Here is a 16,232-nt window from a genome sequence, read left to right as displayed (position 1 = left end):
ACCTACACTTCAAAGCGGTTAGCAGAGATTTATATCCAGGAGATTGTTCGTTTGCATGGTGTCCCAGTTTCCATCATTTCAGATAGGGGCACTCAGTTTACTTCGCAGTTTTGGAGGTCTATGCAGCAAGAGTTGGGCACTCAGGTTGAGTTGAGCACAGTTTTTCACCCTCAGACGGACGGACAGTCCGAGCGTACTATTCAGATATTGGAGGACATGTTGCATGCTTGTGTCATTGATTTTGGAGGGTCATGGGATCAATTTCTACCGCTTTTAGAGTTTGCTTATAACAACAGCTACCAGTCAAGTATTCAGATGGCTCCATATGAGGCTTTGTATAGGAGGCGGTATAGATCTCTAGTTGGTTGGTTTGAGCCGAGTGAGGCTAGGCTATTAGGGACAGACTTGGTGCAGGATGCTTTAGAAAAGGTGAAGGTAATTTAGGAGAGGCTTCGTACAACACAGTCGAGGCAAAAGATTTATGTTGACAGGAAGGTTCGAGATGTGTCCTACATGGTGGGTGAGAAGGTTCTATTGACAGTTTCACCCATGAAGGGTGATATAAGGTGTGGGAAGAAGGGTAAATTAAGTCATCGATTCATTAGGCTTTTTGAGATGTTTCGGAAGATTGGGGAGGTGGCTTATGAGTTTGCTTTGCCACCCAGCTTGTCGAGTGTGCATCCGGTATTTCATGTTTCTATGCTCCGGATGTATATTGGGGATCCATCTCATGTTCTGGATTTCAGCATGGTTCAGTTGGATGGCGATTTGACTTATGATGTGGAGCCAGCAGCTATTTTGGAGCGTCAGGTTTGAAAGTTGAGATCAAAGGATATAGCTTCAGTGAAAGTGCAGTGGAGAGGTCGGCCTGTGGAGGAGGCTACCTAGGAGACCAAGCGGGAGATGCGGAGCAGATATCCTCACCCGTTTGAGGCTTCAGGTATGCTTCTTGACTCGTTCGAGGATGAATGTTTGTTTAAGAGAGGGAGGATGTGACGACCCAGCTAGTCGTCTTATGAGTTACCGCTCTGTTTCCCCCATTTTTGCTTCTTATTGCTTTGTATATCGGTTTTATGAGTGATCGGGTTGGTTGGCTCGAGTTCGGAAAGAATTTGGTAAGATTTGAGACACTTAGTCTCTTTTGAGGAAGCTTAAGTTGGAAAAGTCAACCGGATGTTGACTTATGTATTAGAGGGCTTGGATGTGAGTTCCGATGGTTCGGATAGCTTCGGGAGATGATTTGATACTTCAGAGCATGATCAGAATGTGTTTTGGAAGTCCAGAGTAGATTTAGGCTTGAATTGGCGAAATTGGATTTTTGGCGTTTTCCGATTGATAGGTGAGAATTTGATATAGGGGTCGGAATGGAATTCTGAGAGTTGCAGTAGTTCTGTTGTGTCATTTGGGATGTGTACAAAATTTCAGGTCATTCGGACGTGGTTTGGTTGGGTTTTTTATCAAAAGCGTAATTTCGAAGATTTTGGAATTCTCAGGCTTGAATCCGATGCAAATTTGGTGTTTTGATGTTGTTTTGAGCATTCCGAAGATTGGAACAAGTTTGAATGATGTTATTGGTTATGTTGGCATGTTTGGTTGAGGTCCCAGGGGCCTCGGGTGAGTTTCGGGTGGTCAATAGGACCATTTCTTGTTGTTGAGAATTGCAGAAAACTACTGAAGTGTTGCAGAGAATTTGACCTTCGCATTCACGAGAAGGGGAGCGCGTTCGTGTAGAGGAAGTTGGGCAGCTTGGTTTCAAGGTATTTTGTTCATCGCGTTCGCGAGAGAGGGAGTGCGTTCGCGAAGGGTTAGGCTAAGGAACCATCGCGTTCGCGAGGGTCAGGTCGCGTTCGCGTAAGAGGATTTTTGGTCAAAGTTAATTTGTGCTTCGCGAATGCGAGGTGTTGACCGCGTTCGCGAAGAAGGAATAGAGACCTGGGCAGAATGTTTAAATAGTCATCTTGCCCGCGATTTTGGGGTTTATTTCCACCATTCTTTAGCAATTTTAGAGCTTTTTGAAGAGGATTGAAGATGGATTCAAGGGGAAACACTTGGAGGTAAGATTCATGGACTTAATACTCGATTCTAATGTGAAATCTACCTAATTAATCATGGAATTAAGCCTAAAATTTAAGAACTAGGGCTTGTAATTAGAGACCTAGAATTTGGGATTTTGAGAGGTATTTTGTGGTTGGATTTTGATGTTTTTGGTATGAATGAACTCGGGGAGTGATAAGGAGTCTATTGATTTAAATTTTATCGGAATCCGAGACGTGGGCCTGGGGGGTCGGGTTTGGTCAATTTCGGGATTTGTGTTGTAATTTGATTTCTTTCGAGTGGGCTTTGTTCCCTTAGCATATTTTGATGGTTTTGCACTGATTTTGATTAGATTTGGAGCATCCGGAGGCCGATTCGAGGGGCAAAGGCATCGCGAGCTAGAGATTTGGACCGGGTAGAGGTGAGTAATGATGGTAAATATTGTCCTCAGGGTATGAAACCCATATTTGCACATCATTGTGCTATATTGAGGTGACACACACACTAGATGACGAGCGTGGGGTCGTGCACTATTGGGGATTGTGACTTAGTCCATCCCAAATGATTGTTTTACCGCGTATTTGACTGAAAACTATTTGCTATCATCATGTTTTGGGCTGAATGTATTTGGGCCTCGTGCCAACTCTTTAAACCTTATGGGATTTTTACTGATATTTCCTCACTGTTTTGACTTTATACTTGTACTCAGTCATGCTATATTCTACTATTTTCATAGCTTAGTCACGTCTACTCTGTTTTAACACTAAAATGATATTTTAAATGATATTTTGGGCTGAGCATCATGTTTTACTGTTGCCCGAGTGGCTTGTGAGAATTTCGACTGAGTAAGGCCGAGGGCCTATGTTGTGAGGAAACACCGGATTATGATTATGAGGCCGAGGGCCTGAGATTTGTATGCCATGAGGTGGCTTGTTGATATGAGGCCGAGGGCCTAGTGATGATGCCACGAGATGGCTTGATATTACGCTTGGGCCGTAAGGGGCCCCTCCAGGAGTCTGCACACCCCCAGTGAGAGCGGGTATCCATTGTGTTATGAGATATAGCCCGAAGGGCTGGTTATTGTTCCATGTGTTGCCCGAGGGGCTGATTCTGTTGGTATTGTACCCGAGGGGCGCTTCTTTATATGTTTACCTTTTCTAGTTGCCTGTCTTTTACTTGCTTGACTGTTTAAAAAGGGATTTTAAGAAGTTTAAACTAAACTAAAATGGCTTTGCATAATTTCACCGTTTCATGACTTTTGCTTTTACTGCTTCCTTATAGCCTGTAATGTGCCTTACGTGGTTTTCTTATTTCTGAGTCTTTATTTATGATAATTACTCACTGAGTTGGAGTACTCACTTTACTCCCTACACCCCAGGTGCAGATTCAGGCGCTGCTGATCCTCCTTGCGAGGGTTGAGAGCTCCCGGCAGATTTCTGAGTTCACAAGGTAGCTGCTCGGCGTTCGCAGCCCTGTGTTTCTTCCCCTTTATCTCATTTCCTTTCTCTTGTTAGTGATTCTGTAATAGCTTTGTAGACTCTTCAGACTTGTAGTATATTGATAGATGCTCGTGACTGGTGACACCCCGATATCGGGCTATGTTGGTTTTAATTCTGCAAATTGTACTGTTTACTGCTTATTTTGGGATTTTATCTTGTTTAAGTCTTAATACTTATTATTTTAATTGCTTAAAATTGAAATGGGAATGTGTCGGCTGGCCTTGTCTTCACAAGAAGCACCATTACAACCGGGTCCGGATTTAGGATCATGACAAATTGTGAAACGACTCCTTTTCTAACAGAAATAGCAAGATGAGGCCAGAAAACAAATTATATTGCTATTACTACTCTAATACAGTACTAATATTTGTCAATCGCATTGGGTGTTTAGTGTTCCAAAACCAGCTTTCGCTTTGGATCCACAATGAATTCTACGGGTTCCACAAAATCTCAGGACTAATTTTGTCGAATCATATATAAGGCTGTATTGTGGGCCCAGCCTGGGATCGGCCCAGGCTCGCAAGCCCACATGGGCTTTGGGCTAAACGGGCTAGCCCGTATGGTCCAGGCCCAAGCGGTCCTAAGGAGCCCACTGTGGGCCGGTCAAGCATGGAGAGACCGCGAGCCCGAGACCGGCTGGCGGGCCTGGGCCGGTTCAACCGGGCCTAACGGGCCCAACGGCTACTTTTCAAATAATTTTTTTTTAAAATTGGCTAACGGTTGGAAGTTTAAAAACTAGCTATTGGCCTGCCAATTTAGCCGTTTGGCTTTTTAAAAAATAGTCATTTGCCCCCCAAACTTTGTTTTAACCCCAAACTTTTTATAATTACACTTTTTTCCTATTCTCAACTATAAATACTCCCTCATTCTTTCATTTTTACTCACAAAATCATCAATCTTTCTCTAATTTTTTTCTATAATTTCTTACTTTATTATTGCAATTTGTAAAAAATTGTGAATTTGGTGAATTGAAGTATTCAAGTCTTCAACGATATACAATTTTCAAGAAGTTGTTCGTCAATTCGGTAAACTCGTTCCAACTCTTAAGTTTTAATATTATAGTTTTGTTTGTTTTAGTTTGTATAATTATAATTAATATGGCCTTTTGTTTGAAAAAAATATTTGGTGGTAAGGGAAAATCTAAAATTGGTGAATCTAGTGGCCAAGCTACTACTCCTCCCCTGGCTCCCCGACCCAGACCTGTTACCCGGCCTCCTCCACCTATTATTCTTGATAGTGATAACCCTTGTTTTCAATTTATCGATAGTCAATTTTACCATGATATTGAACCAGGTCAACAATTAAATGATGAATATATGAATGCTCTTTATGGTAATTCACACTATCGATGAAAATGATAAGGAAAATGATGATTTAGAGAAACGCAACCGAATTTAGATTATACACCTACTAGTCATGTTGTTAACCCAACTGATAATAATCCAAATGATGCCCCGCCTGACCCTCCTATAGTAACCCCTACTTTTAATAGACAATATTCTAGACGGTGCGAAACATCTCTTGTTTGGCACTTTTTTATTCAACTAAGAGATCAAAATAAGGTTAAGTGTAAAACTTGTGGGACATTGATGGCTCATAAATTTAATGGAGACCGTAGCGGTACGGATAGTTTGACTAGACACATAAAGACACACCCTAAAGATAAAGCTAGATTTCTTCAAATGAAAGCTGCGCAAGAGGGGACAAGTATAGGTACTCAGGTTAACCCTAGTACCGGGTCAAATCTTGTTCAACCGGGAATTAACACTATTACCAGTGGCATTTTGTATTACGATCTAAATAAAGATCGTGAAAAATCGGCAAAAATGGTTACTGTTATATGCTTACCCTATAGTTTTCCTTCTAACCCTCACTTTGTGCATTATATTAGAAGAGTCTTTAATCCTACTTATAAAGGATGGCCTCGCACAACCGTAAAGAGCGATATTTATAAATATAAACATGAATATGAACAATATTTGCACTATTTATTAACTCATATAAATTATCGCATTGCTATTACTACTGATATTGGTAGAAGTGGTAATGACTGTGATTATCTTACTGTTACCACTCATTGGATGATGAGGAATAGATAATGCAAAAGCGCATTATAGAATAATTAATTCACGTCACACATGTAAGTTTATTGCTAACACGGTTGCAATATTTGAAGATACTTTTGCATTAGAGATAAAATAATGTCAGTTTCAATGGATAATGCTTCTAGTAATACTAATGCTATAGGCTTGATTACAACTACACTAAATCCTGCATTTAGTAGTATTTTCCATGTTAGATGTATTTGTCATATTTACCATTTAATCGTCGGTGATGGTATGAAAATTTTAAATATTGAAATTGAAAAGGTTAAAATGGCTCTTAATTGGCTTTTTTATTCAAACCGCAGAAGTAGACTTAGAGAATATTTTAAAAAATGTGATGAATTTGGACTTAGAGAAAGAAAAGTTCCTGAACCTTGTCTGACTAGATGGAATTACATATATGAAAGTTTAGTTATTGCATATGAATATAGAAACCCAATAAACGCAACGTTTAATGCTCGTATTGGTGGTGATGATAATGATGATGATGATGATGAGCACCTTACAAATCAGGATTTGACTAATGTTATTCTTGTAGAATTTTTAGAACAATTTCATGTTGCTACAAATAAATTATCTGGGCAATATTATCCTACTATTTATAACTGTTTAGTTTATATTGCAGAACTTACAAATTTGTTTACTCAATTTTTAGAGGGTGGAGTAATTTATCAACTTGCTATTGATTCTATGAAAGATAATTTAAAAAATATTTTTTCTGATAATTTAAAAAATATTTTTTCCCTATCCCCCTATTTATGGTGTTGCTGCCATGTTAAATCCTACCATGAAATTAGGAGGTCCTCACTTTTGGTATAAAAATATTTATAAGGCTTTATCACTTTCAGATGAGGAATTTGCTACACTTGCAGATGCAAAAGCCTCAACTAAAATAAATGCTCAAACAATTTATAATGCTTATCAACTTGCCTTAGATCATGCTAGACCAAATGTTCCAACTCCTACTTCGTCTAATTCATAATCATCTAAAAGAACTGCGGGCATAAAAGCACTTAGTTCTTGGACGGGGTTCAGGGGTTCTCAAGGTGATAATATTGGTGATAGTTCACAACTAAATGAGCTTCAGGTTTATTTGTCACAGGGACTTGAATCAGAGAATCCCGACGGCTCCTTTAATATTTTGGAATGGTGGAAGGACAACGAAAAACACTATCTGGTTCTTTCAAGAATGACTCGAGATATTTTAAGTATTCAAGCTTCAAGAGTGGCATCGGAGAGCACTTTCAATCAAGCGAGACTTCAAATCGGTGATCATAGAGTGTCTATGAGGGAGAGCTTGGAAAAATCAGTACTCTTCAAAGATTGGATCCGTTTGGAAAGAAGAAATTTTGGACTTGCTGAATCACAACCGGAGATAGACGAAACTTATTAAGAAATGCTAGCGGAACTTGCGGAGGATGCTGCTTCGCCCGGAAGCAGTGATGAACAAGCTTCTTTTCCGCCAGCACCAATGGAAATTTCTCCGAACCTTGAAGGATTTATGAAATTTGTTAGAGATAATATGTAGACTAATATGTAACTTGTATTTTGGCACATTTTCATTAGTTTTTTTCCTTTTAATGGTGGTCTTATCACCTTGTTGTGCTCATTCCATTGGGGGAGGAAGACTAAGAAAGATATTGCCATTTTTTGTTAATGTCGTAATAATTAAAATTATAAAGCATTCTCTTGAATATTTCTTTACAATTGTTTTGTGTTTAAATTTGAATTAGAAGATTTAAGTCACAATTATATAATATAATTTACAAGAAATTGCCTTAGATAAAAAAATAAAAATAGCACGGAACACTTAGGTCCGTTTAAGCATGTTTAGGCCCGTGAGCCCAGCCCACTTAGCCTGGGCCCATGTGGGCTTAGGCCCACAGTGGGCCGATTCCACCCTCTAGGACTATTAAGCCCGGGACCGTTTGGCCCATTTAGGCCTGGACCACATAACAACCTTAATCATATGTAGATACAGTGGCGGATTCGGGATTTTAAAATCATGGGAGCTCACCGATAAAAATTATGAAAACAAAAGGAAAAAAGAATTAAGTTGTGGGTGCTCATTCAATATTTATCTAAATATTTTTATAATTACTTATGCAAATTTACTCAATCTCATCAAAGATAACCACAATTGACAATATAGATCCGCCACTATATAGATATATATAATTTAAACAGTAAATGAACATATACTCTGTATACATGTATATTTCAATAATTAACAATTTTAAACCGCCAAAAGTCAAGTGAATGAAAGGAAATCACGTACTCCTTCTGTTTTCAAAAGACTTGGCATAAACTTTAATAAAGAATGAAGGACTTTTAAGATATATGGTCTTAAATAAGCTATAATATTTATGTCAGGATTTCGACTTTCCTCCGTAGGATGTCGTGATGTCACCTAGTCTCTAAGACTAGGTAAACCTAACATTCATGCAAAAATAACTAAAATAATGATTAAATTCTCAATAGCTCAACCTCAACAACTAATATAAAGGAAACTCCGCAATTCAACATAAACAACTTCCCAAAACCTCGCGAATACAAGTCACAAGCTCTATAAAATGGTACTGAACATCCTTATACATCAATGTCTATAAAAGGATAAGGAACTAATATAGACTAGATAGAGGGGGACTCTGAGGCCTGCGGACGCCGCCAGGTATACCTTGAAGTCTCCGAAGCTGAGCTCTCCCTAGTGCCTGAAATGGAAGGAGGTATCTGGATCTGCACAAAAAGATATGCAGAAATGTAGCATGAATACCCCACAACGGTACCCACTACCTAGTAGTGTCAAGCCTAACCTCTGTAGAGTAGTGACGAGGTCAGGTCAAGGCCCTACTAGAATAAATAAGAAGCTGAACAAGTAATTAATAGTGTAATAATAATAATAATAATAATAATAATAATAATAATGATGGAAGTGAAACAAGTAAGAATATACTAAGATTGGCTACACTAAACAAGACAAGTAATGCATCACGGAAGAAAACAAGGAATGTTATGACACGGAACAAGGCAACAAAACACAAGTGAAGTAATAGAAAAGTATTAGCAAGAGTCACTACCGAGGTACCACCTCGTAATCTCAAATCAAAAATTATTTCACAGTCATTCCTTATATCACCGCGGGAGCCTTATATTTAGTTTTGAAAATCATTTTTCCGAAATAGCTTCCTGTGTTTTACCCCACCTTATCACATCGCGTGGCTTCAAGTAGTTCCTCTACTAGCAACACACGTATCAAGCAACCTTATTTCACCACATGCGTTTCAACCCCAAATTCTTATATCACCGCATGTTTATCAACATCACAACGTATCATAAATCGCGCCTCAATTTCCCAATATCATAACTTGCCAAGAAATCAACAATAATCATGTTTTCATAATAAATAGCTCATGGCTCAACCACAATATGCACAAGAATCTCAACAATAACAACCAGAAATGAATAACTCAATAAGAATAGTATTTCACACTTTATAACCTTGCCTCAATATGAATCATGGTCTTTATAACTCAACACCAATCTCAACAACAAGATATTCCAAGAATGACAATTCAAATAAAGAATTTACGGTTAAATAATGAATAAGGAATGGAGGAAACAACAACTTCAACTAAACATGTAGAGCAATTAGCAAGTAAGAGATAAGACAAGTAGAGCATGTGAAGATAGACTAATGATGATGAATAGAACATGTTAAGGTAACTCAATTAAGGTATGAAAGGCATCTACATAGTTAAAATCGGCCAATTTCCACATTTAGCCTGTGTACACACTCCTCACCTTGCGTACACGACTTTCACGTATCACAATTAGCACAAACCAACACCAATCCTAAGGGAAAATTTTCCCCACACAAAGTTAGGCAAGACACTTACCTCAAAACACGCTAACTCAATCGACTAGTAAGCATTTCCCTCGATTATCAACTCCGAACGATTCGAATCTAGCCAAAACAACGTCATACCATAAATATAGACTATAGGAAACTATTTTGAACAAAAAAAATTACGATCTTTACAAAGAAACAAAAAGTCAACTCAAAAGGTCAACCCGGGCCCACGTCTCGAAACCTGACCAAAACGAGTCCAACCATACAAAAATTACCCAAATACGACCATAAATCGTCTTTTAAAACCCCAAAATTTAGTCTAAGGAGTTTCACAAATTTTCCCCAAATTTCCAACTCATAACACTAATTAAATGATAAAAACAACAATAGATTTGTATAATATAATCAAAACTGAGTTAGAATTTCTTACCCCAATGATTTCCTTGAAAAACTCTCAAAAAATCGCCAAATTGAGCTCTCTAGGTCCAAAATTGAAAATGAGATCAAACCTTCGAACTTAGGCCTTTCTGCCTAGTAAATTCACATATGCGAACCCACAGTCGCATCTACGGCTCTACACCTGCAGAATTTCTATTGCATGTGTGGTTCTCACTTAGCCCAGGAACCTCCGGTTCTGCAGACCAAAACGCGCATCTACGCTCTCGCTCCTGTGGAAGGGCTCCGCTTTTGCGACCCCAGGCTTGGCTAGCCTTTCCACTTTTGTGATTCCTCAATCGCTCCTACGCGTCCGCTTCTACGGAACTCTAACCGCATATGCGGTCCCAGCTAGGCAGGCCACAATTCGCTTCTATGATCAACCCCTCGCATTTGCGTGTCTGCACCTGCGGCCAAACCCTCCGTAGGTGCGATGACACTAGAAGACTGGAACTTCGGCAATGAGACTAAGTTCAAATTTTTTTCGGAATCGATTCAAATCACACCCGGGGCCTCTGGTACCCTGTCCGAATATACTAACAAGTTACAAAACACATAATGGACCTACTAGAAGCAAAGAATCGCATCAAAGAACATCGATTCTACGAATCGCAACCCAATTCAAGCATATGAAACTATGAACTTCTGAATTACAAAACTAACGTCAATTCATACCAAACAACTCCAATTGACTTTAAATTTCGCACACGAGTCATAAATAACATGACTGACCTATGCTAACTTTTAAAATCGGAATCCGACCCCGGTATCAGTAAAGTCAACTCTCGGTCAAGATTTCTAACTTTTCAAACCATCAACTTTCTAACATTCGCCAATTCAAGCTGAAACAACCTACGGACCTCCAAATCAATATCCGGTTACGTTCTTGAGTCCAAAATCACACTACGGAGCTAGTGGAACTGTCAAAACTCCATTCCAGAGTCATCTATACAAAAGTCAAACTGTGGTTAACTCTTTCAACTTAAAGCCCCAAGTTAGGGACTATACGTCTCATTTCACTTCGAAACTCACCCGAAACCAAAACCAAATACCCCCGACAAGACACGTAACCATAATTCAACATAGGTGAGGCAATAACTAGGGGATCGGGGCTAAAATATTTAAAACGACACGGCTGAATCGTTACAATTTGTGTGGCTATAAAACTTTTCTAACTTGTGGTACGAAACCTGACATAGCATTTGTGTGGTTATAAATGGTTCTTATTAAGAAAAATATTGAAAGGTACCAATCTTTTTAAAATAAACTACTGTAATAAGAAAATAGTACCAATTTTATTGAAATAGAGGGAGTAGTATATTTTTTTTGATCTCCACTGCATTTGAACATCAGACCTAAGTTTTTCGTATCTTTCTGCACTTTTTCATTATAGAATGTACTTACAGGATTTATAAAAAGGAAGAAAAAAAAAACCCGATCTCCAACTACTAGGACGGCAAATATCTGCTCCACGCCTCTACCTAACAAACTAGCCCGACTGCCCAACAGCTAAGAGCCTGGAGGGCGCGTTCAAAGACGATGACGTGGCAGGGGATACGAAGAACGCCTTTCTGCTCATAACCATATTCTTGTGCAGATTTATTAAGGAGATTGATGAAAATCGGGTGGTTAAGGAGCTCAGCACTGACAATAAGCTTCTTCATTTCTTCGCCTACGTACACGGGAACGTATCCTTCAGGGACTTCGCCGGATCTGGGCTTATCGTTTCTGAACGATTGAAAACGTCGGCGACGGGTCGATGACGTGGACTCGGCACGTAGTAGGGAATACTCTGACGAGTCTGCTACGCGCGAAAATCTACGAATGAGCTTCTTCATTGCAAAAGAAGAGTAGAAAGAAGTGCAGAGAATTTAGAAGAGAGCAAAGGGAGTTAAGAATGTGGGAGAAACATAGAGATCGCTATTAAATATATAAAGAAATGAGGAATGTAAAGAAAAAGGGAGAGGTGTGGGAGGTACAGGCCGGAGTACCTGACAGGTACAATTACTGTTTGTCCGTCTCTCTTTATTGATTTTGGCTTAATGCTAATTTCTAGTCACACTTCACCTAAAAAATACTGTCTTACTTGGCATTATTGTTATATACATTAAAGAGTCAAATAATTCGTTTTGTTATTTTTTTCGTTTTAATTTATGTGACATAATTCAGAAAGACACAAAATTTAGAATTAAAAAAATGAGAACTTCACAAATTCTCTTAAATATACAATACTAGTATTTAAGCAGCTATAAAACTTTTGAAATTTGCAGTCTTAAACGTATCATAATAGTTATATGGCTATAAAACTTTAAACTTGTAGTACTAAACACATCATAATATTTGTGTGACTGTGATAATTTTTCAATCAAAGTTAAATAAAAAGTCTAAAGTTAATGGAGTAGTTTTTAAAAATATAAAGATATATCTTTATTCAAAAACAAACTAATAAGAAAATTATATCAGACAAGCAGAAATAAAGCAAGTATGAATTTAGTTTAAAATTTTATGCTGTTAAATTCTAGTAAAAATAATTTAAAAAATTCAATATTATATTTTTTTATATAATTTAGTCCCGAAATTAATTATTCCTTATCCCTCTTGTCAAACGAGCCTTAGAGTGCTTTGAAAGAGTCAAGATCAAGCTAGAGGATTGGTGGCTATTTTTGTAATAACTATATTTGTATTTTGAGGCGAGCTTAGTTCCCTCATTAGCTTAGGGGTATTTGGGTAATTGTAAACCCAAATACCTATACTAGTATAAATAGCCTCTTACTCCTATTTTTAGAGTTTGATTGTTTTGAGATGATTGAGAGATTATTCTCTTTGAGTTTTGAACACTCTTTATGTTAGGTTTAGTTTATGGCTAGAGATTAATCTCTTCTATCTCTTTGAACCTCCCCTTGAATTCATCCTTGTATGAGTTCCTAGTATAAGTTCTATTTCTTCTTTCTAGGATAATTTTTATAATTAAATGTCAATTTAATTATTAAAATTATCCTTTCTTTCTCCTATTTTCTTGTTTTTTCTCCTTTATCCCATCTTGTTCCTACTTGTCTTGCTACAATTTCTTATTATTGGTAGTTGATTGTTATCAACTCCAAACCTTCTGATGTTGCTGTTAGTACTATCACCAAAAATTGAAGATTTATTCCCAATTATTTCTTTCAGAAATAAATCTTTAGTAACGAGGTACTTGATAATCTCTTTTTATTACTCGTAAGAAGTCTTATTCCCAATTGTTCTTCTAGAAAAGTATTTGCTTAGACGTTTGGCTATTAAGTGCACCATTGTTTGGAATTTGGAAATAGTTCTACAAAGACTGAGTTTAGCATGAATAGACGGGATACACTTTTTGGTGTTATTCTGTGTAGATCACTATTTAGTTTCTTGAAAAGTGAAGAAAGATGAGCTAAAACTCCATTAAAAGTTATTGACCCTGGCTTAAGCTTGAATTTAAAAATTTGAGTTTTCAAATTTAGAATTTATTTTAAGTGGGTATTGTGGAGTAGATGGGTACATCTTAAGAAGTTTGAATCACATTTTTGGCACAATTTGATAGTGATTTGAGGTAGTTTGAATTGAAGTGTGAGCCAAATTCAAAGTAGAAGATGAACATAAAAGAAGTTAAGATATGTATCTCACTTTATATCCACGTGTATTATTTGTGCATCTCATTAATGAATAGCGAAAAATACCAGATTAAATATTAATGAATAGCTAAAGGGTGCTATGAATTAACCACCAACAGAAATACAAAAGTCACATAAATCCCAAAATCGGTACTACTGAGTCATAAGCTCTACAAAAAGTACATAATGCGCATCAAAATATAGAACTGTTTGGAATACAATAAACAGTAAAATTATAACAGTAGAAGGTGACTCTGAGACCTGCGAGCAAGATAGTAGGTATACCTTGAAGTCTCCTCAGCAACTCGAAATTACTCCGTTAACGTCCGGCACGCTTTGAGCTACTTGGATTTACATAAAATGTATAGAAGCATAGTATGAGAATACAACAATGGTACCCAGTAAGTATCAAAACTAATGTCAGCGGAGTAGTGACGAGGTTCAAGTTAAGACACTCACTAGACATTTAACTTATGCAGAATATCAATAAAAAGCTAACAACAGAAAGCAAAATTAATAAATGGCAACAAAAAGTAACATGTGATGATACAACAAATTAACCCAAACACAGTTAAAATGCAAGTGAATGAATTAAGGAAAATAATGACTAGTTTAAATACTCAAACGGTTCCAACACAAGATTTACATCAAAAATCATCACCCCAAGGTATCACACCTAATAATCACAATTCACAAATCACCCTTATGACGCTGCATGAGCTTCACATTTTTTTTTTTTAAAAAATCCCAAAATAGCTTCATACGCATAAGCCCATTTATCTCTTCGTGTGTACTTCACAATGAAGTATTTTCCTTTACTAGAAACACGCGTATATACCCCCTTATCTCGCCGCATGTGCATCAATATACACACCACCCTCATTCCGCCTCATTTGTATCTCATCACAACACAACCATAACAATCATCGGCACCTCACGTACACATGTGCCACAACATCACCACAATAATAATACTAATGTCACAACAAAATATAGCCCACGACTCACCAACAATGTGTAAAAGAATCATAACAATAATATAAAGGTGCAGGAAGTGAACAACAAAATAAAAGCATGTTTATATTACAAACAACTCCAAATCAAGGCATATTAATAGACTAAGGTCTAATCCGGTCATAACCAACACATTCACCCATGTACACACTCGTCATCTTATGTACACGTCGTTTCACATAGTACAAATATTGCAAATTAGACTAGGTTATAAGGAAAATTTTCGCACACAAAGTTAGGCAAGATACTTATCTCAATCAAGATAAAACAATCCTGTAATAATCGCTTCCCGCGTGAATCAACTTTCGAACGACTCAAATTTAGTCAGAATATCATAAATAAAAGCCATAGGAAACGATTCCGAAAGATAAAGTTTCGATCTTTAACTAAACTCAAAAAGTCAACCAAAAACGTCAACCCTAAGCATGCACTCCGAAATTCGACCCAACTCACAAATTTCGAACACCTATTCATATACGAGTCCAACCATACCAATTTTATCTAATTCCGACCTCAAATCAGCCATCAAAATTAATTTATATTTTAGAAAAGTTTTACTAAAATTTCCAAATTCTTCAATTTGATTCATCAAACAACCATTAAATTCAAGGTTGGAATCAAGAAATATAAAAAATTCCGAGTAAAAATACTTACCCCAATCCAAATCGTGAAAATTCCCTCCAAAATCGTCCAAATCCGAACTCTATAACTCAAAATGTGATAAACTAACAAAACCCTCGAAATAGAGTACTTAAATGGTTTGCCCAGGTATACACATCGCGGTCACGAAGAACAAACTCACCCAGTTGTTGAACATTTCTTCGCGAAAGCGACATCCCAATCACGACGTGATGCCCAACTCAGCTATACCTACGCAAATGCACCCATACTCCCGTGAACGCGAAGGCTTATAGCCTAATAGGCCCCTTCGGGCTCCCCTTTTACGCGTACTTGGAGCCCTGCTCGCGATCGCGAATCACTGCCTTCCCAAAGCTTCGCGAACATGATCTTTTCTTAGTGAATGCGAAGAACAAATGCGCCTGACTCCAAAATGCCCTCCACGAACAAATGCGCCTGACTCCTTAGTCGCAATCGTGATGAAGGAAACTAGAACTGAGAATCAGCAGTCCAAAACAAGATGGAAATGGTTCGAAACCCATCTGAAACACATCCGAGGCCCCCGGGACACTGTCCAATCACACCAATCAATCCCAAAACATAACATGGACCTACTTGAGGTCTCAAATCACATCAAACCATATCAAAACTATGAATCACACCTCAATTCAAGCCTAATGAACTTTTAACTTCCAAAACTCATGCCGAACCATATCAAATCAACTCGAATGACCTCAAATTTTCATACAAGTCCCAAATGACCCACCAGACCTATACCAACTCTCGGAACCATAATCTGAACTCGATATAAACAAAGTCAATCCTCAGACAAACCTATCAACCTTCCAAACCTTCAACTTTCCAACTTTCACCAATTTCAAGCCAAAACAACCTAGGAACCTCCAAATCTAAATCAGGACATACGCCTAAGTCCAGAATCACCATATGAAGCTATTGGAACCATAAAAATACTATTTCGGAATCATCTACTCAAAAGTCAAACTCCGGTCAACTCTCACAACTTAAGCCTTTAACTAAGGGACTAAGT

The 16,232-nt window shown here is 37.8% G+C and overlaps 1 protein-coding gene across 1 annotated transcript; it reads right to left on the bottom strand.

Annotated features, from left to right (window-relative positions):
* Nucleotides 1-11,199: 11,199 nt before the first annotated feature.
* Nucleotides 11,200-11,935, bottom strand: LOC104218407 (auxin-responsive protein SAUR72-like). Its single transcript, XM_009768898.2, has one exon. It carries the CDS (start codon nucleotides 11,759-11,761, stop codon nucleotides 11,405-11,407), a length of 357 nt encoding a protein of 118 aa, XP_009767200.1. The 5' UTR covers nucleotides 11,762-11,935; the 3' UTR covers nucleotides 11,200-11,404.
* Nucleotides 11,936-16,232: the final 4,297 nt, after the last annotated feature.

Source organism: Nicotiana sylvestris, chromosome 6 (assembly GCF_000393655.2).
Source record: "Nicotiana sylvestris chromosome 6, ASM39365v2, whole genome shotgun sequence".
Lineage (NCBI taxonomy): Eukaryota > Viridiplantae > Streptophyta > Magnoliopsida > Solanales > Solanaceae > Nicotiana > Nicotiana sylvestris.
Note: the sequence above shows the minus strand (reverse complement) of the source record. Positions and strands in the feature narration are given on the sequence as shown.

Bases quoted from the DNA above. Each gene is read 5' to 3' on its own strand.
- LOC104218407 (XM_009768898.2), bottom strand. From the start codon at position 11,761: ATGAAGAAGCTCATTCGTAGATTTTCGCGCGTAGCAGACTCGTCAGAG.